We start from the raw sequence: 26,979 nt of genomic DNA, 5'->3' as shown, positions 1-26,979 counted from the left end.
ATAGGATTTACTATTAAGTTCAAGCGATGTGCAATTTAAGAATGCTGTGTGAGAGAGATCCTATCACAAACTGTCCTTAGCCCTTGAGAGATGGCTAGACGACCACAGAATAAGTATCAATAATAGCAGTTAAGCGAATTGCTGAATATAATTATTGTTAATAATGTAACAACTGCAACGGTATAATTCTAAACAGCTGTGGCGCTCCCTGTTTTCTGTCGCTTCTGGACTGCAGAAAATACTTTCCTGAAATATCCGTGACGGTTTAGAATACCTGGTCTCTGGTAAATAATGTAGCACATTTTTAAGCAGAGTGTGGGGAGAGTGTTCCACTGTTCCTCTATTTAAATATGGCCTTTCATTAACAGTAACAACATCCTGCGCTTCGTGACAAACTAGCTATATTAACCATGCAGAGCCGCCTAGTGGCCAGTCGTAGCATCGCTGGAAACTTCTCAGCAGCCGGAGTCTGACTCGCTCGAGGTTCTGTTTACATCTTTGATTATATATATTTCCTCAAATGTTAGAGTTTTCTGGTTTATATAAGACAAATTGTTCCTGGGAGTATTCAGGTGGCCTGAAATCTAGGAAACCAGGTATGTTTGCTAATCGGTGAAGCAGCATGATAGCCTCAAGTTGTTGAGGATATTTATAATTCTCGGAAGGGGATGCGCAATGGAAGGAAGGAGACGGATCCGGGCCTTTTCAGATGCTCTACGAGTGTGGTTCAAAAATCTGCATAGAAATAAACAGACACACCTTTTGCCTTCTTAGAGCCTTGGCAGGAGAGACTTTTGAGCCAGAGGAGTCGGCCGTGTCTCTAACATAGGAAAAGGGTGGAAGAAGACGACTCTAGTCTAAACGAACGAAACTGCTTCCAAGCAGTGGGATATAGAAGGGAAAACCGAGACAGATTGCTCACTAACAACCTTTGCACCACGCTCTCTTATCCAAGCAGCGTTACCCCACCAACAAAATCTGCATCCTGCTGGATGGAGCCAATGGCAACTGAGTTCAATGGCTCCTGGCATTCTATTTAAAGACACGAAAACAAAACATCCAGCAGCAACATCAAAATCATACTTTCCCCTAAAAGTCACTGACTTCCTGATTCATATGAAACCCCACCACTCTTTACCTAACTGCAGGGAAAATTACTTGCGCGGCGGGACAGGAAACCAAGCTATTTGCCCAAGTAGCAGCACGTAAAACTGAGACTGTAGAAGTGAGAAGGACAAAAACAAGTTAATTTTCGATGTCGAAAAAGAGGCCGGAGGTGGGATAGGAAACAACTTGAGGGGAGCAGAGATCGGACGCCTCTACTACACCTTTCCCTGCTCGACTGGCCAAAATTTCCTAAAAGGGCAGCGTGTTGTGTTCAAAGACCGTCTTAACGTTTTGCCAGGTTTTATTATACTTGTTGTATACACAGACAATACAAACGGGCGAAAAACCAAAACATTTTTTTTCCAGTGGAGTTCGCAACTTGTAGAAATAAGTATTCAAGTGCACAGACATAACAGGAACAAATATTGTTTTTGTTTTCTTTCCTTTTTTTGTTTGCTTGTTTTTTAAAAAAAAAATCACAACAATCATTTACAGAAGAGCAAAAAAATATACACACGGTTAAAACCCTGAATTTCTATTTGGGAACTTTTCCCGCCCCTCTGTCGATTGAAATCTAAAGTACATAATTTTGCCTGATGCATATTTCAAGGTTCTTTCCCTTCCCACCCCCATATTTAAAAAAAAGGTATAGATTTCCTACACAAAATTCGAAGACTGGCTACTCTACATCAACAAGGGTCTTAGGTGGGTGGGTGGGACTCGGTCAGGTATTAAATGCTCGAATTAACAGGATTTTTTCTTTTAAAATAAAAGAAAACCACTCTTAACTGGCACCACCTAGTCTATTATTCCCCAGGAAGGCTGTTTTCAGGTACTTACTTTTCCATTAAAAATATAAATTAAATTAAAATTTAAAAAAAATCCAAACTAAATGCAATTTTAAAATGTACAGCTCACGAAGTCATCTTCACTGGACTACACTATGGGTACCAACAAATCAGTCGTCTATTATCGGTTGTAGCTTGTTCATTACAAAGATTTACAGCAATAGAAATCAACTGAAGCGGGTTGAGGGGAGGACGAGAATGGAGAGAGAAAGGGAGAGAGAGAAATTGAATGGCCTCTCTAGGCGAACCAGCAATGGACTCGGGAGGAAGAGCAGGCAGAGGAGGCAGACGGAGAAAAGAATAGTTGTGCATGTAAATATGGATTAAAATCAAGAGGATCAGTGGGATAAGTTTGCAACCAATCCCCCTATTCATTCACTGATTGTCTGCTTGAAAAGTGGGCATTTAGATCGGTCTTAATCTGAGCTAACTTTTCTTGAAGGAGTGCTCACACTTATAAAGCGCTGCCTAAACAAACTAAAATCTTAATAGGGTTTATGTCCAGGCGTTGGATTACGCCGTAGATCCCAAAGATTTCACTGACAGAGTTAAGCACATGCTTAGCCAGTAATCACATGCTTAACTCGCCCCTCCCCGCGCATTAGAATCAACTGGATGTTAAACAGTTGGTTTAATTTACAGCACACTCATATCCATCGCTACAAGGCAGAAATCCCACCGATTTCAAATAAACATTTGCTCCCGTGTAAGGGTGCGCAAAACAATAGCCTTGAGCTGAATCGTGTTCTTAATCTTTATTTCCAGTACCCTTGTCCTAAACATGCCCAGCGAAGGAAATTCGGGGAGAAGCGCGCTCAAGATTGAAATCCGGGGCTGTTTATAAATGCTGCAATCCTAAACATGCTTATTACGGAGTTAGAATGCTTTGGACTGAAGAGGAATTTGCCGGCTATAATCCTATACATACACACTTGCCCGGAAGTAGGTTTCATTGGCCTCCTTGGGACTTATTTCTGGATAGGCACCGTATAAGACTGCACTGTTGCTTTCTAAGGAATAGAGTATAGGCTCTGGCTGTTGTTAGACCCATTGATTTATTAAACGAGGCTTGAAAGCACCTAACAATTGTTTCGAGACTGCACTCACTATGTGAAAGGAAGCCCCACTGATACTTTTTATAATTAGTATTAGACATTTGGTGGTGGTTGGTATTGTGGTGATTTGGCCACCTGTGTACATAACGCTTTGCAAACTGCGATCCTAGTGATACAGAATCGGGAAAAAAACTCTTTGGAAATCGGTGGGATTTACTAGTCAACCTGTTCATGATCCGAGTGCAACTTCTACAACAGAGAATAGATAGGTTGTAGGCACACTTTAGATCTATCCATCCACATCCTATGCGTAGTTACACGAAAGGAAATATCGCTAAATTCAATGGCTCTTACTTCCAAGTAAGTGCACATAGGATCGCGAACTAAAGAGCCCCATTGATTTCAATTAGAGGGATTTAAGCGAATTATTCTTTGCAGCCTATGCACCTCCATAAGGGGGGGGAGAGTGAAATTTACACCCGAGTAAGTATAACTAGGATTGCGCTGTAAACGTGACTAGATCGCTCCCAAAGAAGTTATTATGCATCTCCCACCAATATTGCAGTCCTATAAATTCGATAGGGTCCCACTGCAAATTCACAGTAGGCTCTGCTTCTAAATAAGCATACGGTCGATCGTCACATAACTTCTCAGCTGCGAAATTGTAGCAATTAGCCACGTATACTTGAATTCAAATTCCCCTAAAATGGCAGTGCATGCAAAATTACACACTACACTCCCCCCTTCATTTCACTGCGAATGTGCGAAATATTCGCTTAACGATCTCATGCAGGGCATTAAAAGTGTTTAACTTTAGTATGGATCATGCGCAAAGGACTCAATTTCTTAACCCCTTTGAGACTAAGGTGCCAATTAAACCACCAATCCACAATCCAGAAAGACGGAGGTAAGTGGAATTCACACACCATTCTTATGCAAGTGTAATAGGCGACGAGTCCTTTCCTTTTCTGCGAAACTTACTTCCACAGAAGTGTTAATTGAATTTCTGGATCCATTCATATTAACTTTAATTAATGACTAGTTGTGTTCATTTCATTGTTGTAGTTTAATTCCCTTAACACTGTTTTGGGAATCCGCTTCCAGCTCACATTAGAAAAGAGGAAGATGACTTTTTAATATTAAAAAATAAATTTGTCAGGATATTAAATACAGGCAAGTATGCGCATATTTATGTCTCAACTAAGGACAAGAAGTTTCCCACTAAATCCACTAACATCCTTCTAGAAAGTTTTGAGTCCCTTTTCTTTTTCTTTCAAAGTGAGCGAGCGCGAAATAACGTTACGAAATAGGCTAAACTGGTGGGCTTAGTCTGCAGACTCAAAACCATCGGCAAGTCTGTCTTTTCAGCCGCTTTTGCCGGGTAAAGTACCAGGACCCTTAGTAAGGACGCTTAGGATTGCAGCCTTAACAGCATTAAATTTGGATAAGCAACTGAAGGGCGCTGTGCGAACCCTAACAGAAGTTAGCTTTCACGGCGCTGAAAAGGTCCCATTGTGCTCCGCAGAATAACTGTTACCTGGGCGGGTTGGTATCCAAACCACTGCCAGTGCGATCCTAACTCAGGATGCAGACCAGTTCGCAGTCACTTGGGAGTAAGCCAAATGAGCACAGCGTACTGACTTCCAAACAAAATAGTCCTAGGCTTGAGCGGCGAGGAACCGGTTTCCTCCCAAACAAAGCTGTATGCATAGGACTGCAGTTTTAGGATGAAGGTTAGGATCCGCACTCTCAGCCTTTAACCATCTTTACTGCAAGGACCAGTTGAGACAGCTAAACGGGGTCACGATTTTCGTTGCCTTGATCCGAATGGGTTACCCCTTAAGTGGAGTGACTTAATACGGGTCAAGGAAACGTCTGACTTCTCCCTGCAGGAGTTTGGGGACCTGGGTACAAACAACATGGGGGGGGAGGGAGCTGGGGAGCGTTCCCTATGTTCCTTTTGCTTTTTCCAGGGGGCGAAGCGATTAAAATCACCACTTCAGATGGGAAAGAGAGATGGAGAGAGAGAGAAACAACAATTTCTCGTCGCGGGTGCCGATCCCCCCCCCCCCCGACTGCGAAGCTAAAGTGGGTTCCGTGCGCCGATGTGCCGCTCGCGCCCTAACGCGCCTGCGTGAGTGAAGAAAAAGCGGAAGGAGAGCGAAAGAGAGGGTGCTTGACTGCGCGTGCGCAGGTTCCCGGAGAAAGAGAGGCGCTCGAGTGACGCGCCTAACTAAGCGCCCGGCCTCTCGCGCAGGCGCCGAAGCTTGGCGGGAAGGAATTGGCGGGAAGGGAGAACCGTTGAGGGGAGGGGGAGGGGTATGTATGTGTGGTGGGGCGTGTGTGTGGGGGGGGGGTAAAGGGCCGCCTCTCTAGCTGTGCGAGTAGAAGCCGTAGTAGCCGATGTCCTTGGCGCAGGTCTTGTCGCAGTCCCTGGGCGCCAGGGCGGGCTCGCTCTTGAGCGGCGAGGAGCTCTCGGAGGCCGGCGTGCCCGCCGGGGAGAGCCGCCGGCGTTTGGCCTGCTCGTAAATCCCAGAGTCGGTCGAGTCGATGGACTTGATGGACGACGGCGTCTCGATCCAGCTCGAGTCGGACAAGTCCTTCGGGGGCTTCGAGTCCTCGGGGGGCTGCCCGGCCGAGGGGGGAGGCGGCGGAGGCGCCACCAAGGGGGAGCGCTCGGGGGGAGCCAGGCTGTCAGGCTCCTCGCCGCCGCCGCCGGCCCCTGTGGGCAAATAGGGGTTGCCCCCCGCGCGGGAGCTGCTCCCTCCGCCGCCGTTGGGCCAGCACGACAAGGCCTTGGCGCAATACTGAGGCGGGCTGCGCGCTCCCCAGCCCGACGGGTCCGGGTAGTAGCTGAGGGGCCGCGCAGTGCAGCCGGCGGCCTGCAGCGGGAGCGCCTTGACTCCGGCCGCCGCGTAGGACAACAGGGTGGCGGCGTTTCCCGCCAAATCGCCCGCCGGGTCGTAGGCCGAGGCTGCCGCTGCGGCGGCGAAGTCCAGCCTGTTGTTGGCGGGCGTGACGAACCAGCGCTGAGGGGAGGGAGCGCCGGGCTCCTCGGCTTGCTGAGGGGACAGCAGCCCGTTGGGGTGAGGCACCCCCCGCTCCGGAACCGGCCCTCCGGGGCCCACGCCGGCTCCCGCGCCGGCCCCCGGGTGGTGATGGTGGTGGTGGAAGCCGCGGGACTTGGCGTAGTTGCTGACGAACTGGTCCTGCAGGAAAGAGCCTGCCGCCGCGGCTGCCATGGCGTAGCGGGCGCCCGGCACGATCTGCGAGCGAGGGGAGTCGTTGGGCGACGGGGTCAGGCGGTCCATGTCGCAACCCGTGTAGATCCTGAGGGGAAGGGGAGAGCGGGAAGGAGGAAGGGAGACATGTGGGTGACGGGTCAGTCGGCGGGAGAGAGGACGCAGAGCAACGTGGCCGCCCTTTAACCGCCGCCCTCCCCCAAAAAACAACGTCAAGAGAGCCGCTTCGGGGCTCAAATCCTTGCTCAACTCACTGGGCGTCACTGTCGTCAGGGGTACCAACTTGAATAAAATATTGAGGGCCCTGCATAATCGACCATGTGAACATGGTGCATGCACAGCGTTTAAATGGCAATGTCCATCAATTTTGGGGAAGTGGCCCCCTCAATTTTTTTTTGGGGGGTGAAAACCCCTCAGCTCCTAGGAGTTGACTCCTATACCTGTCGTGGCACCTCAGGCCTACTCACGGGATTGTGGTGGTTAAAGGGGGGACGTTTGCACGCCTCTCTGAAGTCTTAATGATCAGTATAGTGTGCATGACTAGTGTTCAACCTATGGGATTCTAGTGTCCCTCCTGTAGTTAGGGAGGTAGCAGCCCTTCAAGTGCTCCAAGACCCCCAATTCCTATCAGTCCCAGCCACTGTGGCCATTGGTCAGCACTGATGAAAAATTGGGGGGGGGGGTCACAGGTTTCCAGTTCCTGGATTAAGTTAATCTCGTAAATCAAGTCGTCGAGGCATCTGAGCATGCGTCATGTTTCTCTGCAGCCACACCCCCACCACGCACATAAAGGAGAAGAGCAGCTAGGTGACAACCTGACTTCCCAGGCGGGCTTTGTGCTAGGGTTGCCACTCTCCTCCCTTTTAACAAGGGGAGGACAATCAACCTCCGTCCCACAGCAATAAATGGGAGTAACGCTCATTTCTTCTCATCTGGCTTAAAAAGGAAAAAAAAAATATGTGTGGCTGCAGCTCAGGAGCCTTCTTAAGTTATAAAAAGTCAAACACCAGACTCTGCTCTAAAATGAAGAATTCGGGCCAGTTAAGAACCGACAGATCTTGGAATGATTGGGTCCCCACTTCCCAAATTTGCTGTAAATGATGCTTGGGCTGGAGATAATAGGAGGATCTTGGGAAGAATGGCGGAGTTCTCCGCTATAATTTCTAGGGCAGCCTTCCTCAACCTAGGGCTGATGAGAGTTGTAGTCCCAAGCATCTGGAAGTGGCTGTCCTAAGCAAATAAGGACCACAAATAAGGGAGAGTAAGACTGCAATGTCTTCAGGACCTTGGACAAGGGCCTCTCTAGGGCTTCTTGTCTCTAGACTCTTGACAAGTCTAAGGCTCTGAGCGAGGTAGTGGCAGAACAAAACACATGTCCTTGGGAATCAAGGAGACCAGAGATTAAACCTCAGGAGGTATCCAGGGTCAGTAGTTCTATAACCATTCGCCTGGGGTAGAGCTAGATTCTTGGGAGGTCCGGGAAATTAGAGTAAGGAGGAATCGACTACACGAGCTCTAAGAAAGCACCTGGTTTTCTATTCTATTCTATTATAGTCATAATACAGAGGACCCATGAAATGAACAATCCAAAAACCTTTAATTCGAGAACCTGAAGCTGCAATCCTAAACATGGGTAGTGGAGAAACAAGTCCCCATTGACCTCAACGGGACTTAGGTCTGAAGATTGCAGTAAGCAACAGCTGGACAGACGAGCCCAGGAAGAGTCAGTGCTGAAAACTGCAGGGTCAGATCGGACTAGATAAGTGACGTGACCAGATTACTCTTAAGGGGGCTGGGCTGCTTACTCTAGATAATCACAATTCTCATTCGAAACAGCTACAAGCTTCAAATCACGATGGGCATTTTTAAAAAAACTTCAAAACACAATTTTATACAGTGCAAGGAATCTCCCTTTCCAGAAAACGGTATTTCAGGACGTCCCTGCAACTTCACTGAACAGTAAAATGCTTGGGAGGGGGGATCCAGTGGGGTTATTTCGCGGAGAGAAACTAGCACAAGGGAAGTCTACATTTCTGCCCCTTGGATCCAAGAAACTAAACAAAACCCAAGGGACCCAGAACCCTTAAAGTAACCTGCAACCACCCCACGAAAAGGCAGCATTCCTAACCCCTTAAATCAACGGAGCCCCGTGGATAAGGAGAAGCCTAGAGCTTCAGACAAGGCAGCGCACCTGGAGATCCAGAGAGGAAGAGGATCGCTGCCTGGCTTGGAGCCCAGAATCCAATCAACTGAGTCCTCGTCTGCTTGATAACTAACCCAGACAAGGAAACATTGGATTACGTCAGATTCACTAAAGTACACGTACTACTTTTGTTTTAAAAGGCGTCCTTTTTTAAAGAGGGCGGGTGGGGTGGGGAGAACTAGACTGGGCTTTTTTTCCCCCTGGCCAGATTTATTTATTACCATAAAAAGGGAACCAACAGCGTGCAAAAGGTTAAGACTGGTTTTTCATTTTATTTTAAACAAGGCACCCCACCCGTCCTGCAAGAATAAGCCTGCCAGTGGGGTAAATCTACGCAGGCCCAAATACACGCAACAGGTACTCCGGGGCCATTTGTAGCAAACAGCAGGCGAGGCAGCCTCTGAGCGGTTCCCTGAATAGGCTGCTTAACGAGCTAAGCGCCAGCGGCTGTGCGAGCAGAGACCAGCCAGGCGGCGTTCAATTGCAACCGCTCCGATCATCTGAGGGGGCAGGCACACGATCACACCCTTTTATTCTCTTCCCGAGGTTGCTAATAAGAAACGGTGGATCGCCGCGCAACGGAAAACGAGGAGATCTATAGCGCGGGAAGCCAGCAAGAACCGAGTTCCGCGCGCTGCTTTGTGCACGACTCTGTCGCCGCAATTGAGGGAAGGGCCCGCACTGATTAACTCTTGCTAACTTGCCACCTGTTTCTTTGGATGACCTTGCGGTCGAAGCTATTTACATTACGCATGGATTTAAATCTCTAGGAACTTTCGAAATAAATCCTGCATTGTAAGCTGGAGGAGAGGAGAGAGCGGGGTGGTTGGAGCGTGTTAAGGGATAGTTGTTCCCTGCCGCTGCGGGAAATTGCTATTGCGCGCCTGGAGAAAGGGGAAATAAAGCCTTTAGTGGCAAATACCCTTCACCATATGTAGGGAACTGTTTGTACATTCTAGGTCAGATTTGGGCTTTCGGGAACTTCCTGCTCCGCTCAGAAAGGAGCGATGCAGCATCTGTTTCCAACAAATTTCAGTACCTTGGAGAGTGACTTCAGTGTTGCTTGCACTGTGCTAGCTCCCCCATTGACTTTACCCACCCGGATTTGCACTCCCTCTTGGAAGCTGTTTATGGATTGCGACCTAAAAAGGTTGCTTCTAAATCGCCACTGAAGCAGGACGAAGAAGCCGAGGAAAGGGTCCCTTCAGGCCCCAGGCAAGGCACGTTTCTCCAACACGTGTCTGGAAGGCTGGGTAAACCTTTCCAAAAGCCAGGCCCAAGGAACACAGGCAGGGTCAGCATACTTTTTCCTCTACAGCCCTGAGGACCTCGGGGCCACCTGGTGACTAGCCTCCATCAGCCTGCCATCCGCTGCACGTTTACCTGGGAGAAACCCCACTGCGCACAGCGGGAATTACTCCCGAGTAACACGCGCGCGCACACACACATGGGGCTGCGCTGCTGGCCTTACGGGGTCCTCTTGGGTCTCCAGCATCAGCCCCAGACGGCCTTCTCCCAGCACAGATGGTGCTTTTCCTTTCCCAAGGGTCTAATGGCAATGGCAGCCCCTCTCGCAACCAACACCAGTCCACAGATCTGCGTGTGGTTGGTGTCTTCCCGACAGAGGAGGAAGGTCGAGGATGAGTCAGGATCTTGAGGAAGGGGGGTGCTGTTTTTGGAGAGGGGAGGAGGGGGTCACAGGAAGCAGCAAAGAGTCAGGTTGTTTCTAAAATCGATTTCGCTGATGCGAAGCCTAGAGGTGAAATCAGGGCGCCTGGGAAATCACCGACAGTTTTGCGAAAAGTCTGAAAAAGCACATCTCACAATTTGAGGCAAAACTGGGGATAATTGGTGGCTCTAGGAAGAGAGACAAGCAAACATCAGCCGAAGGTCTTCTCCCGGGGGCAGCCTTTGTCCCTATGGGAACAGGCGAACTCTAAAGCTATTCTTCAGGGCCGCCGGCTGAGAAATTCTGGATAACTCGAAAACCTGGCTAAGCGCATCACCTATTTTGTAGCCATTCTTCTATCGCTTTTGCTAAAACTCCTTTTCCTTTGACTTGTAGTTAGGTGGGGGTGGGGGGAGTAGGGACCGTCTTGCTTGGCAAACTTCTGATTAGATAAAATTCTAGTACTGGGTCCGCCGAACTTTCCTTATCCTCTCCATTTGTTTGGAAATGAATACGTGGCACACCTGATCAATTTGTCTAAGGGGCACTCCGCTATCAGTCAAATCTCAAAGCAATGACTACAGTCAGCTGTTTTAGACAGCAAAATCCAAGGAGTGTCAGAGGATGGGGGTGTTGTTGTTTTAAAGACAGGTGATAACTTTTCGGGTTTTAAAAGCGCGTCTGCAAGCGCGTTTACTTCGATTCTAAGTAAGTCCCATTTGATTGACTTATTCTCTAGAAAGGAAGCTTGCGATCACTGCATTTGGCTCAAGTTAAACTTTAGGATCACGCAGAGCCGGTGAATTCCCTAAGATCGTGATCTCCTTGCCTAACTTGCCTCACAGGGGTGTTGTGTGATTGGAGGAAGAGCGGGATACGAAGGTAGTTAGGTCAATATTTATTTCTAACACAAATAACTCGGGGTCGTTTAAAGGGCCATTTCTTCGCACAAGTAACCTGCCCCTTCTTTCACAAGTCTGGTGTCAATAGGCAGGGCGCACCCTCCTGCGAGTAAACCCACAGAACTGAAGTCACGCCTTCCAAAGTGCAACTGTTACAATTGGGAATCGGGTAAGCAAAGGAGATGAGCCTGCACTCCCTACTCCTCTCCCCCCCCCACCCGCTTCGTCATGCACCAAAATGTGAGCTGGACGACCAAATTGCGTGTGCCCACCTGCGCGCACTTCTGGGAGCATCATTCGCACGACCTACTCTGCCAGCGCCTGCTAACGGTGCGGAAGACTCCCAAAGTCCTAGTTATACAGCAGCCTCGCCAAAGGGGGTGGGGGAGAGAGACGGAGTGGATTGCAGGAGCCCAGGGTCAGTTCCTCTTTGGGGAGGCCGGAAAAAGGCAACGAACATTTAACGGAGCCGTTCTTTTCAAGGGAGGTGAAGAAAGCTACCCCGATCTAAACATTTTCCTACTACTAGCCAGCAGAGGATAAAAAGACTCAAGTCCACAGTTGACTTACGTGTCATAGTTATCTCGGAAGCCTTTTGCAAAAGGGTTGTGATCTATTTTCAGCTGTGTGATCTGTGGAGGGGAGGGAAAGCAAGAGTCAGAGGTGCTTCCTTGGATAGCACATTTCACACTTGAGGATTAGTACTACTAATAAATATAAATCCCACTCAACACCACCATCATTTAAAGCGGATATTCCGTTGTTTCATTTTGGGATTGCCACGCTAACAGGAAAGGAATAATGGTCATAGCAATAATATAGTATCAGCAGCACTACAGAACACGCCAACACGCGTACATATCCTCCCACCGATGAATTTCATTACCCTGATGGGCTAAAATGTTCTAAATTAACTTTCAAATGCAGTTAATTTTGCAACTCAACCTAGACACGCTGCACTTTCCTTTTTTTCAACCGGTGTGATCCAACCGTTCAAACGACTTATCTTCGCGCTCGGGTGGGGGCTCCCTCACTTCAAGAAGGGCCCCGCTGAACTCAGGGGGACCGACTTCCCAGTAAACTCGGCTCAGGATCGGGCTGCAAAGGCAGCTCACTTCGAGCCACGTGCTTTATTTACAGCGCCAGGTCCCAACAGGCTGGCACGAGATGTAAATGAAAGCAAAAACCCGAGCCACTCAAGCAGAGCTGGTAGGCGCGCGAACAACGGCCTCCTAGCCGCGTCTACTCAGAAGCAAGTCCCATTGAGTACAATGGGGCTTCATCCCAAGGAAGTGGGGGTTGGACTGCAGCCTAAAGAAAGCTGTTTACTAAAGCGCCCCAGCAACACGATACCTACCGCTTTCTCTTACACAGACACGGGCAAAGCCAGTTCAAATGTGTGTTTGTGTCTTAAAACTGTACATACAAGAATTGCCATAATACTTATCAAGTGGCCAATGCAGGGTGACAAACGCTGAAAGCTGTTTTTAGTCTCCTGAAGCTGGTGTTTGTTTGTTTTACTTCCTTGGAACATCTAATTATTCTCCCTACTTTGGGATGAGGGAAGATTTTTAGCGTTTTAAAATATTATATATATTTGAAAATCGCGGAACTGGCTGCCCTGCGATCTCTGAAGATGCTCTTCAGAGTTAGGGACACAATATCTGAGCTCAGCTAAGGAGAACCCACGCCACCACTTCGCCCTCCGAGATCCCTGTCTTCCTGCCAACGCCTCCGCCGCGGGCCTCTGTCCCGAATTCAGAGCGGGATTCGGAGCGAACAGACAAAAAGCTCTTTACATCGGTGTTCTGGTAGGCGGTGACGGCGATAAACTGCGTCTCCGGGAAGGTGAAGGTTTGCACCCTGCCGGGCTGGCTGGTATCCTCCGTGCCGTCCTCGTTCACCTCCACCACGTGCAAGCGGGGCTGGTACTTGTGGAGGGATTGCAAGACCACCATCTGCGGGCGGAGAGAGAGAAAGGATGGGTTGGAGCGGGTGGGTGCGGGAGACAAGAGCCCAGGCTTGACCGCGGTTGTTTTTAAGAGGAACAAGAAAGGGGAAGAAAGATCCACCGGGGATCGATAGCCTTCTTGCAGCGTCTGGGAGCCAGCAGTGTAGGAGCAAGCTTTGATCCGAAATCGTTCTTTCCCGCTCACCCCCCCCCCTCAATCGCACTAGTAATTTCGCGCACCTAACCAGCTCACCTTCGGAGATCGACCGCGGATTCCTTCGCCTTTCCCAATACCCCTCTTTGTTCTCCCTGATCCCGCCTATTTGCCTTTTCCTTTCCCTCGCGGTGGCTCGGTGGATCCGCTCAGTTCTTTTGAAACTGAAACCAGATCAGCTCTTACTCGGCTTCTGTTACAAAAGCGGGGAAATTGGGCGAAGGTGCGGGGATGCTATGATCCGCCGCCCTTAAGGTGGCTCAATTGGAAAGCGAACGAAGGTGGCGGCGGGGATCCCTTAGGATCCACAAGCGAGAAGTCGATCGGGTTCTAAGGCAGTCCCAAGTCAGAACTGCAGTTCGGCATGGGGCGAGGTTGCAAAGGGATAAAAGAAATCAAAGTCCCTCTTTCCTCCTCCTCCTCCTTTTCTCTGGCTCTCGGGCGCAACGACTGACCTGCCCGTTGTTGTTCGAGGCGCCTTTATTGTTAGTCAATTTCAGCTTCCCGAAGGAGATTTCCTGGCGCATCCAGTGGGCTCCTGTGTTGGGGGAGTCTGGGTGCATATAAACTCGATTTCCTGAAGGCAGGCAGAAGGGACACGTTTGAAAACAAAACAACAAGAGAGAGAGAGACCACTTTGGAAAGCAAGACACGAGGTGCGCCTCTTTCCTGCGCCCCCTCCCCAAGCCCTTCACAGATGGCTCCATTCAATTCCCCAGTGGAAATTGACAGCGCTCAGGAGCCGCGGCGACTCCCCTTCGCTTCATCTTTATTTGATTTTAAAAATCTCAACGCGGGGAAGGATTAAAATAGCCATTCTACACACACACACACACACACACACACACACACACACACACACACACGAGAGAGAATAAATCCACTCTGTCTTTCCTCACCAGGCTTCCCAGGTCCCCCACCCCACCCGCCCTCCTTGGCGTCGCTTCCTCGGTCTAAGGCAGTTCAGCCAGGCTCCAATTAAGCCTTCTCACCTAAGCGACGTGCGCGCGTGTGGATGCGGAGAGGGAGAAGAGAGAGACGGGGGGAGCGAACGTGTTAATTGGGGAAGGACTCGCCTTGTACATTGGTGTCCGCTTTGCCGCAAGGCACCCATTTGCCGCCTTGAAATCTCCAGTGGTTTGGATCGGCCAGGATGACATCCACAAAAATATTGTAGTGAGCCGTGGGATCCAGACCAGATATGTTAAAACTTAAGAAAGGGAACATTCGCCTGTTTGGAAGAGGGGGAGGAAAGAGATTTTACATGGAGGAAAAATAATCACAATAACAATATTTTAAAAATACATTTGGATGCCCTAGCACGCACACCTCTCACTAGATTTCTTCCAAGCCAGCGTCGATCTTGCTCTCCGCTTTAGGGAGTTGCAGACTGTAGTTTCCTCATAGCGGCTAAACGGACCTCATCGGACCGGGACGGAACCTCAGTTTTGAATGAGCACATTTGCCATCTTTTCTCTCTCCCTCTCTCGGATCGTGCGCCCAAGGCAATAACAGCTTCCTGCGTATTTCTCCTTAAGCCACAAGGCTAAAGCGCACGCTTCCAAGTAAAGCCGGCTGAAATGGACGAGAGCTCCTTCCGAGGAAACAGGGTTTCCACCAGGCAGTCAGACTCTGGTCCGAACCGCGATGGCTTGAATAAATAGTAGCTACCCTTGTTTCGAAATAGATTTGCTCGGAAACAAATCCCGGTGATTTCAGTGGAGCTTACTTTCAGGCGGTACTGTTTCTGATCCGGACGCAGCGCGGGGAAAATATGCAACCGGTGGAGTGCGATCCCGGTTGCAAAATGTCCTGCTCCTGTCCTAAACTGCTGGCCACCGGGCTCCCGGGCTCCCTAAAGGCAGAAGCCGCTCTCTGGCACAAGCCGCTTCTCGGGGTCGCCAGAGGAAATCGAGGAAACGAGCGGCAGCGGAGCGCAGCGCCCGCTAAAAAATTAAGTAGAATGAAGACTCACATAATTAATAATAATAATCATAATAAAATTTTGTAGCGAGGGAGAAAACAATTGACGTCTGCACGATAAAAGGTGCGTACTAAAATAAGAAGCGCCCCGAAGGTAAAAAAAGAAAGAAAGTAAGAAGGAGGTCACTTCTTTTTTGTTTTTTGTTTTCGGCCTTAAAAAGAAAAAAAAGAAAAAGCTGCCGGTGTGAACTCCTCGACGAATTCCTGGTATTCGGTGCGTCGTCCAAAAGGAAAGAAAAACGGAGAAGGCGTGTGCGTAAAGAAGAAGAAGAAAAGTTTTGAGCAAACCTCAAAGAAGGAAGGAAAGTCGGTTGGAGCTAAGGAAGCTCTTCCAGCGGAAAGGTTCTTGGAGTTCGCAGGGCTTGCTTTGGTTTTTGCCTTTGCGTCTTTTATTCCACCTTCCACCCTCCCCGCCGCCTTTGCCCGGCGCCTCGCTGGCGTTTCTTTCCCGCCCTCGCCACCCCATCCCGCCGCTCCCGCGCTCCTCCGGGCGCCGCCGCTTACCTCCCTTGCTTGGTTATGATCATCTCGGTCTGGTGCCGGTGGAACTTCAGCCAGAGCGGCCTGTTGCATAGGTAGACCTGCGCCTTTCCCGGGACAAGCCCGGCTTGCGCCGAGGGGAACTGATAGAAGGGAGAGCCCTGGTACGAGGGGCCGTACTGCTGAGGGTAAGGGTAGCCGGCGGCCGGGTAGCCCTGCGGGGCCGAGTTGGACAGCAGGCTGTTGTAGGCTCCGTTGGCGATGACCGGGTGGTGCGCCATGTATCGGCTGGGGCTGGCGATGGAGAAGGCGGCCGCGTGCGGGTTGTGCTGGCCCGGGTAGGGGAACATGCTGGCGGCCGTCGGGGGAACCGACGCGGCGGCCGGAGGCGCGCTGGACGCGGCTGCGGCCGCGGGCGACGAGAGCAGGTAGCGATCGGCCGCGGCCGCCGCCGCCGCTGCTGCTGCTGCTGCTGCCGCTGCCGCAGCCGCGGCCGCTCCATCGAAGGAGGGGCGCAACTGCTCCGCGGCGCCACCGCCGCCGCCGCCGCCGTCCAAGACGACGGGCGAGAGTTTGGCGCGCTGTTGCTGCTGCTGCGGAGGCTGAGGCTGCTGTGGCGGTGGCTGCTGTTGCGCGTCCCCTGGCGGGTCTTTGGAGTCAGAGAAATTGTCTGCCTCGGCCTGATTCGTCATCCCCCCCCTGGCGAGTTTTTTCAGAGGTGAACTCCTCTCCAGGTTGTCAGCGCTCGACGACAGGATGGCGGCGGCGGCGGCGGGATGGTGGTGGTGCGGATGGTGATGGTGAGGATGCTCGTGCAAGGCAAGCTCGGATCCGCCCGACGCGTAAGCGCCGCCGCCGCCGCCGCTCACATGGAGAAATTTCTTGGAGAGCATCATCGACGGAGGCGACAGACAATGCTCCAGCTGCATCGCTCCAGCCCGCGCTCTCGATTTGCCTGCCCGCCCCCCCCCCAAAGCAAGCCCTGGCGGTGGTGCTTGGGTTTTTTCTTTGCTTTCTTAAGGCCAGTACCGCCGGGCCCTCATCCTGGGGCCCCTCCTCGGCGAGGTATCCAGAGACGCTTCTCCCACCACCCAAGGCTGGTCCCAAACTGAAGCCACGATTGCAGTCTCTTTTCTCGGGGCCCCCACCACCACCACGCTCCCTCCTTCTTCCTCTTCTCCTTCTTCTTCTCCTTCTCCCGGATTTCTCCCCGGGAGGAGAGATTGGCCAATTGACACCGCGCAGCAATCAGCCAAGCCACACTTTTGATCTCCCTGCTTGCGGAGCGCATGAAACGGCTCCTGCCATTGGTTCACCGCTGACTGTAATTTAATTAGATAGACATTAATTAGGATAATCACCTGGCTCCCGGTCGCGACGAGCAAGGCAAATGGATGGAGAGAGACTTTTAAAAATAAAATAAATATTATTAATATGATTGCGGGGGTGGGAAGAGGATAGGAAGGCTGTGCTGAGAGGTTGTTTGTGTTTGTCATAACTGTGTGACCTTTTTTGTTGGGGGGAGGAGGAGGAGAAGACACTCAAGAGCACCTTAAGGAGGAGAGAGCGAGAGAGGGAGAGAATTTGGGCTTTAGGATCAGTCCCCACCTGACGCCATACAGGCCAGGGGTCCAATCGCCCACCCGCGATGTCCTGACTCCTAACAATGTGTTTCCACCGCAGGTTTCGGCTCCCTTTTTTGGCATCCGAAGCAGGCGACCCAGAGCCCAGAGCTTAGGATGAGGCTGGCCAGAGGCCCCACCTCTTCAGGCGCAGGGATTGGACAGGCCACCCTCCTTCACTCTCAACTATTAACACGAATTGACCACGCGAGAAAAGCGCCGCTGCCGGCCACTAAAATACAATACGCGATGATATCAGGACGCGTCAGGGTCAGCTTCATCCCGGACTGTCCTCGTGGAAATAATAATAATAGTTGTTATTATTATTTCCCTCTAATTCCCTCCTCCCCCTCCCTGCCCCTCCCGTGTCCAAAACAAACACCAGCTCCCAGCATAGAAAAGTAACTACAACCCTGGGGGGTAGAAAGGGAACGGGGGAAACAACACCCCTTCTCTTTTTCTCCATCCATATTCATCCAAAGTATTATTTCCTTTCAGTTTTGAAATAATCATAAGCTTGAAGTGCCTTAATGTATTTGCCTTGATGTTTACGGGCTCTTTGGTAAATAAATATTTTATCTGCACGCAGTGCATGCGGGGGAGATTATCAGAGACAAGCCGCGCACGAGGCATCCATCTCCAGTCAGAGCGACATTCTCCAAAGCCCCCACCTCAACCTCTCTCTTCCCTGCACCGTCGCTTTCTTCAGGCTTGTGTTCCTTCGGTATTTTTGAATATTTTTCTTTCACACGGAGCTCTCTCCTGTGATAATAAGACGGTTGTCACAAGTAATTACCTGGATTTCGTAGGAATAAATTAACATGCTGCTAGAATCAGAGGAAAGATGTTCTAAAACACACTTTTGTTTTTTATTTGAAAAGAGAGCGAGAGAGAGACGGATTGTAAAAATCCAGTCTTAGTTAAACACTTTGAAGGCCATTGGTTTCAACAGGAGAGGTTTGCCTTTCAGTCAATGCAGCGCGATCCTGCTCCTTGCGGCTCAAGGGCAAAGCCCTAGACCAGAATATGGTTAGAATACCAGCTTGAAAATGGCTGTCACCAATTAAATGAAAAACACAGCAAATAATTTTTTAAAATATAGATTTAAGGGGATAATATGCCACTGAGGCAAAGTAAGAGCTGCCTAGCAGGGGGTTGGGCTAGATGAAAGTCGTGGTCCCACCCAACCTTACAATTCTTTAATTCTAAAGGGAGTAACACACTCCTTAGACAGGGTGCGAATAAATAACTTTCTTCAATAGCACAGCATATCTACAGTGTTATGCTTTGGACAGTCCCCGATTGGCTCGCCATCCCACCAATCGCAGGACAGCAGTCTGGGAGGATTGAAGACCGGACCATATTTTATAGGTGATCAGCTTCCTCTATTCCTATTTTAAAAGCTGAAACCCACTGCAGGAAAAGCTCAGCGCATTGCCTCCTCCCATAAACACCTTTTTCTCTTCCTTTTTTCAAGCATCCAAGTCCGAATAAGACTTTGGTGTAACTGGGAAGCTGGCATTCCACATGGTGACCTGACATTAATTCCAACCACATCTGTATTATTTAACTATATCGTCCCTCTGAATTTCGACAGGGTTCAAGTTTTATTTTTAGCTCCTCTCCCAAAATCGGGAAGTTCTGCTCAGCAGGTTCCAACGCAGAGAAAAATGTGGGAGGACAGTCATTAAAAGAAACCAGTCCTGCTATAATAGAAATGTTGAGGTTCAAAGTCCTTAAGGTTGTGTGTGTGCATCCTTTAAATGTCCTAGCTGATCTTACTCTATATGCAATTTAGTTCCACATTACCATAACTTGTTTATATTCTGCAATGCTGGACTAAAAGTGGGGCAGGTGGGAAGGGGGGCGGGGAAGAGAGAACCTTAAAACTTTATAGAGTACAATGGAGTCAGTCCTTAGGTTAGGCAGAAGGCTTTTAAAAACTGGTGGTCCAATCAATTCCATTAACTAAAACATAAAAATCCCAGTACACATAAACTTGAGGCATCCATCCTCTTGCAATGCATGCATTAAGAAAAGAGTGTCTATGGGCTTATCTGCCCTTTACAGAGACTAGTATCCAAAGGGTACAAACCAGGCGAGAAAGGTGGTAATTTCAGTTTCCCAAAACATCCTAAGCTGTATCCCATTAAGTTCTCCTTGAAATCAATGGCCCTAAGTCATGTCTGATGGTGTGAGTGGCTCCACTCCATGATTATCACTTAATGCAACCTTCTGTTGTGGCCCTTTAATGCAATTTAAAAAACAACAACAAGTTTCAGTGGGAAATTCCAGCATGATGCTGCTAAGTTGCCATTCATTAGTACATTCCCTGAGGGGCAGTCCTGTTAGTTTGTTTCAGCAAAAGCTGATGCCCCAATAGAGTTGTGTTAGCCTTTAAGGTGGTGCAAGTCTCTTACTGCATAGCAGAAATTTATTGTGTGGAACTTCCAACACTACAGGGCCTAGCTGGTTATCTCAGTACAGAAAACCATTTAAAGTATAAGGGAAGAACTCTCTCACACTGCACAGGACAGAGATAGATACCTTAACACAGATCTCTGCTGCTCATGCTGTACATTTTTCAGCTAAGAACATTTACATGCATTTTATCATTTCCATGAAGGAAAATGCAAGTTTGAGACATATGGAGAGTCTTGCTTGAGAGGCCATCATGAAGATTCTCTTGGGACAACAGTCAAGCAGCAAATGGCCACATCCATTGTCCAATAATATTGAGAATCAAAGGGTAAAGGGGAAGGAACTCCTGGAAAACTTACCAGACCCAATGTTTGCAAATGCTATTCTAGGCTGCATTAACAGAAATATAGTGTCCCAGTCAAGCCTAGGTGTAGCCAAGGGGGAGTGGGGGAGGTCAGGGAGGGGCAGCTGCCCCCCAAATCAATAAAAATCCATAGCTGAGGTTCTGCCCCCCTCCAACAAAAGGCCTGCTCCCCTCCAACAAAAATCCTGGCTATGCTCATGTGGTGAAGAGAAGCAACAGTCCTACTCTATTCTGCCTTGGTCAAACCACACATAGAGAACTGTGTCCATTTCTGGGCACCACAATTAAAAAGGGATATTGACAAGCTGGAATGTGTGTAGAGGTATGTAACCAAGATTATAAAGGGTTAGGAACCCAAGTCTTACGAGGAACAGTTGAGGGAGTATTGGTATGCTTATCCTGGTAGAGCCTGATAAAGAGGAGACTGAGTGGAGATATGATAGCCATCTACAAATATCTAAAGGCATGTGACATGGAGGATGGAACAAGCTTGCTTTCTCCTGTTCTGGAGGCTAGGACATGAACCAATGGGTTCAAGTTACAAGAAGGGAGATTCTGACTAAACATCAAGAGCTTTCTGATGGTGGGACCTGTTTGACAGTGAGACAGACTCCTACCAGAGGTGGTGGACTCTCATTCCCTGGAGATTTTTAAGCAGAGGTTGGAGGGCTGTCATGTATGATATAGTTGGGATTCCTGCATTGCAAGGAGTTGCATTCAGGAAGCAGCAAGTCATATGCTGAGGGTCAGTGGCTTGAAATATTGTAGCAAAATTGAATGAGCTTAAACAGCACATTCTTAGCTGACTGATGAGTTATGACCTACACTAGGTTTACAGTGTAATCCTGACCATATCTACTCAAAAATAAGTCCTATTGAATTCAGTGAGACCTGTTCCCAGCTAAGTGGGGCTAGGATCTAAGCTGAGTGCCAGAATGATCCTTTAGAGCGGTGTAGAAGAAGAAAGAAGGTGTAAGATCTAAACAGAAACCTGTATGCTTATAACATTAGTAAAAGCAAAGTTTTGACAAGTGTAACACTGGAAGTTGAGGCTGGTGCCTAACGGCAAGGATACCAATAGTACAAGGAGCTAGGGGCAACAAATTCTAATTTTCTCTTCCTGCTGCCCAGTTCTTGTAGGCGGAGACACCATGAGTTATATCCTACACATGTCTACTTAAAGGTAACTCCTGCTGGTTTCAGTGGGCCTTAGTCCCAGGAAATGGGTTGTAGGTTTGCAGCCTTACATCCTTATTAAAGTAATGCAACCTTGGTCCATTGATTGCAGTGGAATGTGGGAACTGACTGTAACTTGTACTATCCCCAGCAACTATTGCCAGTGGTAAGAGGTAAGAAGGTGTAGTCCACCCAAATCTGGTGGGCACATGTGACTATCCTGAGCTTGGAGGAAAGAAGATTCACCTTGCCCCCAGCTGTCTGAGAACAAATTGCTAGGCTTTGCCATGTGTGCATTTGTGTGTGGATGTGGTGTATATCCGGTCTGTGCATATCTGAAATAACTGAATGAAGCATGTGATTTGGATCATGATCTCACATTTATGCATCAGTGTCTCAAAGATGATCAGGGACATTCTTAAGCTTCCAAGTTGCTCTGAGGCCTTGGTCTTTCCAAACATTTAAACAGGGGTGGGGGACTTTTCTTTTTTGACAGAGGGCCACATTCCCTCATAAGAAACCTTCTGGGATTGTATGTTCAGGGCTGTTCACAGGGGGCACACATGCACAAGGATGGAAGCTATTGGGAGTGGGGGAACCATTTCACTTTCATTTAGAAAAGGAGCAGTCAAGCAGATAGCTAGGAAGAAAGTTAGAAAGCAAAGAGTGGAGGCAAATTTCAAAGGTTCCATCAGCCAGATACAGAGAAGCTGCTGTTGCTAAGCTTGCTTACACAACTTAATTGCTGTTGCTAAGCAAAGAGAGGAGGGACTGCTCACCACCCTCACCTGGGAGTAGGGAGGGAGGCCTCCAAGAACAGAAGAAACAGGAGCAGCTCATTATTGTTGCTGCTAGCCAGATGGAAGATTGTATGTGTACTGGCATGTTTGTTTAAGCACTTTCCTCTGTGTCCACTCCCTGTGAGCTATCTTTATACTATAAAACACAACTGGCTGTTTCTGGCATGATTTGGAAGCTACTCCCTTGAAACTGCCCCCTCCCCTCCATTATTCCATGTCTCTCTCTACCCCCCACCCCAGTCATCACTGGTCTGCATGTCACCATTGCTGTTTATTAATATATAGTAATTATAATAGAAAATACAAACTTAACCAGAAAATATAACCCAGGATCATCAAATACCTTGCAGCTGCCACAATTTAAATTCTAATAGGCTATACTTTAGAAGAGGCAGGGGAATTATCAAGTTTAAGAAGTTTTCCAAGTGGTGAAATGTCACATGCTTACAGTATTAGTTGCTTGCCATTGCATATATGTACCTTGCTTTTCCTTCCAGGAGCTCAGGGCTGTGTACACAGTTTTCTTCTCCCGCTCCCTATTTTTATCTTCACAACAGTCCAGTGTGATAGGCTAGACCGAGAGTTGGTAGCTCAGACACTTAAAACCTGTAAGACCGTGCATACTTATAGATTCTTATTCTTGCTCGTTGTTCATCAGGGTTGGCAAACTTTGATTTTGTTTTTGTATTTTGCTGTAAATATCAGGACTCTGGAAATTTTGCAGTTAAAGCAAGGAGGCTCTTCTTCAGACCTTAGGCATGCTTATTTTTGTGTGATCTGTGAATAACATTTTAGCGGCAACCTCGTGTGGTGAGCTTGACCGAGTAAACATGTGTACTTAAAAAGCAGTTCTACCCAACTTGTAAGGTATAGCAGACTAGCAGGGGGAACAATACACATGCAGTGTACTGGGTGCAGGAAATCCTCTTGGCATCCCTGCATATGCCAGTGGTAGATGGGGCTCTCCATCCTGGCAAGCAAAGGCATTGTGACAGTTCCAGGGAACATTCCAGCCAGGCACTTGAGGAAGCCACAGGGCAGCACTGAAGACTGCAGCCTGGGAATGTCTCGAGCATCAGATGAAGAGAGCTGGAGGACTGCGTTTGCCTCCCGCACCTGAGGTTCCCCACCTTCAAGTTAAATGCGCAAGCCTTCCCCCTACCTTTTCTGAGAAATGAAACTAAGCTGATGGGAGAAAATGGCCCAGGCTGAAGAGGGAAGTGGTAGTTCTTTTGTTTTGATGGACAATTTTAGCTTCTAATCACAGTGAATTATTTTCCAAGGTAAATCACAGTGATTTGGGAGAGGGATGTTGAAGCCATGCATCAGGTGCATTCATCTCCCAAGTATTAGAATCCTAGAACTGTAGAGTTGGAAGAGACCTCGAGGGTAATCTAGTCCCATTTCCCTGCAATGCAGGAATCCTGACCAAAGCATCCATGACAGATGGTCATCCAACCTCTGCTTAAAAACCTCCAAGGACGGAGAGTCCACAACCTCCCAAGGCAGTCTGTTCCGCTGTCAAACAGCTCTTACTGTCAGAAAGGTCTTCTGATGTTTAGTCGGAATCTCCTTTCTTGCAACTTGAATCCATTGGTTTGGGTCCTACCCTTCAGAGCAGGAGAAAACAAGCTTGCTGCATCTTCCGTGTGATAGCCCTTTAGATGATATTTGAAGATGACTGCCGTATCTCCTCTCAATCTCCTCTTTTCCTGGCTAAACATACCCAACTCGCTCAGCTGTTCCTTATAATGCTTGTACAGTATATATTTTTTATCTCCCAATCAATTAAAACAGTCCTCTTCAGCTGCAGTCTTCAATTTAATTAAAAATCCTTTACATCTTCAAGGCTGTGTGTATTGCTTTTAAAACAAAAAACAAAAAACCCACATCTTATGCCTAGATAGCCAAAGTTTTGCAATCTGCATCAAGTTTGAATATTGCTTGTTTCACATTCATTTATTCTGATTCTACTACTTTAGGTGAGGTGTAAAAACTGTAGTGCTCGAATGGCTTGCATTCTGACTACAAAATAAAATAATTTTTTTATTCAAACAGAAAGCTAACAATTCTAGGGGACAGGGAAGTTACTGTTATTCTATTACAGTTTATATGTTGGCTGTCTTTTGCCAATGCATATTCAAGAGCGAATACAAAGACAGCATGAATGAGAGTAGTTACCAGAACTTTATGCACCGGATACTGGAAGCAAGCACATTTTTTAAAAGTGGACAGCAAAGATGTGGACTTCCTCTGCAGTGACTGAACTTAAACATTATCTAAGAGTGAAAGAAAACAGACAAATTGGGGTTGTTTTATTGGTAAATTTGTCTTCCTTTATTCACCTTCGAATCTATCAGAAAGAGATTGGTTACAAAACTATTTTCAGAGGTTAAAAATCTCTCTTGAACGAGTCTTGATGGTTCCATCTTTTCTTATGGTTTTTAATGTGCAAATACTTGTTTGATTAAATGTGTATTTTTCAGTTTCTTTTTTACAAATAATAATAATAAAAGATTTAACCCAAAAAGAATTTGTGAAGGCATGCTTTTGATTTGGTGTTTCGCAGAAGTTGTTGACAAAGAATTATTGTATTTTATGGCAAGTTTGTTTTTAACAGGTTTGTTACTCTGGCATTGCGTACACTACCCTTTTTCTGAATTCACATACACTTTCAAGGCTCTTTGCAGTCCCAAGAGCAAGGAAAAAAAGTTGGGAGGGGGGAAAGTGACTGAAAATGAAAGTTTTTGAGATACTGAATTCTGTACTTTACAGAGCTGTAGTGAAATAAGACGCTCACCATCGCTTACAGCAGCTATGCCAGGAAGCTTGAGCCAGTTTCATGATTAGCTCACAAGGGTTTTAGAAGATTAGTTGTTTTGTGCAGCATTTGATGGTTTCGCATGCTTCTTTCAATATCTTGCATTCCCGCTGCCCCTTTCCAGCACACATCCCATAAAGGTGTCCGGGTTAGCTGCTGTAAAATTGCCCCTCTCCTGTTTGCTCAAAATGATAGCTCAAATTAACTGGGCCACCATATACATTCTCAAAAAAACCTGCCTCCACTTTCAAGGTTTTTAATCAGCACATTGCAGAGGCCATTCGTCAAGCTAGGCAATCCAAATTCTCTTCAATACCATTGTATCTTGAACAAATTTAAGAAGTCATTCCCTAATAAGGTGAACTGCCCTGCCCAGTGGTCAAATGCCACATATACAGGCTCATGTCTGCTTGGAAGCCACACTCCTCTGACCTGAAAAGTTATAATTACAGACAGAAGTGGGAAAGGACAGAAGCAAACTCAGTGCTGATAAGAGCTTAGAAGTGCCCTAGTATTGCTTTGGGTATATATTTCAAGACTGACAAGCTCTTGTAAAGTTCTGCAGTTCAGTCCTCCCTCACACCTAAAGCAATAAGACCGCACTAGTGCTGCCTATGCATAGAAGAGATATGTGCCGCAACAACAAATGACCACATGCCACAGGTCTCCATGTCCCATCAGCTTACTGAAATATATTTCTTTGCTTGTTGAACTTTGTACAATATTGTCAACAATATACCCTCCCCAATTTATGAACAACACAAGCAGAACACTACGGTTATTTAAAAAAAACCTACATGGCAATAATCAATATATATATACTGCTGATTTTCTTCCAAATATTAAATGAAAAACCAAACCAAACCCCAACCACATTTTTAACTCAGTTCCAGAATTGCTCTGGAATTTGCAAAGACCCTGACATAAAAATATATCCAAAGTAATTGCATAAACTGAGATGAAAAGGTGTTAGAGAGATGCTCTTAGACTGCAAATGATGTCTTTGACATCCAAACATATCTTAGTCTCAGTGCTTGAAACAATGGATGATCAGAGACTGGAAACAGCATTTACAAGCAAGTCATTATTTAAATACAACGGTATCCAACATAGCTGCTAAACACTGGACAATGTTGCAAGTCATCAGCACATCCACATGTTCTTCTAAGTGACGTTTGGGGTCCTAAAATACAAGTAGAAAATATTATTCGTAGACCTTATCGGAACATCACATTTGCAATTATTTGTTCTGTGTTTCTATTCCATGGCAGAACTGATGGCATCAATAAGCAATTAAAACTCAGGGTTCTCTTATGCAAGCTATTTGATGTAGTTTGTAATTAAAAAACCTTAAGTGTTAGATTAAGGCTGCACAGTGTTCATACAAACTAAGCATGTTATTGTCCTGAAAGTGGTATTTTGAACAAATGAGGACCTAACAATAAGAGACATACTTCTTTCCCCCTTAATATCCTGACATTGATGGGCAATTCTTGTGGCTATAGGAGGGAAGGACAATGATGGGTAAATGAAGCCCTCCACATGTGCAATAGCTTTCCTATACATTGTACTAGCTTGGGCAGCTCCTTGTGTGCAATCCAGGTGAATTGGGGGGGGGGGGACTACATTGCACAGAAAGCTCTGTGACAACACTGGAATGTGCAGAGGATTCTTGACTGGGGATTATCATCATCATCTTCTTCTTCACTTATTAAATTTCAGACCTGCCTACCACCATGAAGTGTCAGGGGAGATCTCCAGAAGCGTGAACATTAACTGTCCGCAACTGTTTTGAATCAGACCCACACTGCCCATAAACACAGGACTTTGGCCCTGCATGGTGCTGCTTTTTCATATTAAAGGGCACCTATTCAAAACCTGTTCCAACACAGCAGTTCCCCCTTGTGGTTGCTTTAGGGCAGTTAAATAAGAGGTAGTGGCAGGGAGTTACTATATAGGGACCTACTAGGACAACATTTGCTATTCTAGACTATGCTCCCCCATGTTGACTGTGCTCGTTGACCTTTGGATATAGGGCAGTATACAATTTTAATAAATAAATAAATAAATCATAGTAATAATAGTTGCCACAGATCAGAATGAAAATAACCATAGCCAAAT

At 47.5% G+C, this 26,979-nt stretch overlaps 2 protein-coding genes and 1 long non-coding RNA gene across 8 annotated transcripts in view; all 3 read right to left on the bottom strand.

Moving 5' to 3' along the window:
• Positions 1–1,390: 1,390 nt before the first annotated feature.
• TBR1 (T-box brain transcription factor 1) lies at positions 1,391–16,952 on the bottom strand. Its single transcript, XM_082198182.1, has 6 exons — positions 15,679–16,952; positions 14,268–14,422; positions 13,647–13,768; positions 12,826–12,984; positions 11,597–11,658; positions 1,391–6,340 (listed from the first exon to the last, which is right to left on the bottom strand). The coding sequence occupies exons 1-6, from the start codon at positions 16,581–16,583 to the stop codon at positions 5,383–5,385; spliced, it is 2,361 nt and encodes a 786-aa protein (XP_082054308.1). The 5' UTR covers positions 16,584–16,952; the 3' UTR covers positions 1,391–5,382.
• Positions 7,309–8,436, bottom strand: LOC309519210. Its single transcript, XR_014213755.1, has 3 exons — positions 8,128–8,436; positions 7,913–8,056; positions 7,309–7,867 (listed from the first exon to the last, which is right to left on the bottom strand). It is a non-coding gene; the product is annotated as an uncharacterized lncRNA (long non-coding RNA).
• A 7,395-nt stretch (positions 16,953–24,347) lies between the features above and the next one.
• PSMD14 (proteasome 26S subunit, non-ATPase 14) overlaps positions 24,348–26,979 on the bottom strand; it is a 61,195-nt gene continuing 58,563 nt past the window's right edge. For all 6 annotated transcript variants that reach the window (XM_082199395.1, XM_082199394.1, XM_082199396.1 and 3 more), the window contains one exon: positions 24,348–26,041. In XM_082199395.1, coding sequence (XP_082055521.1) covers positions 25,943–26,041 — 99 coding nt within the window. In that variant the 3' untranslated portion in view covers positions 24,348–25,942. The remainder of the gene's footprint in view (positions 26,042–26,979) is intronic.

This window comes from Podarcis vaucheri (genome assembly GCF_965113315.1).
Source record: "Podarcis vaucheri genome assembly, chromosome: 1".
Lineage (NCBI taxonomy): Eukaryota > Metazoa > Chordata > Lepidosauria > Squamata > Lacertidae > Podarcis > Podarcis vaucheri.
Note: the sequence above shows the minus strand (reverse complement) of the source record. Positions and strands in the feature narration are given on the sequence as shown.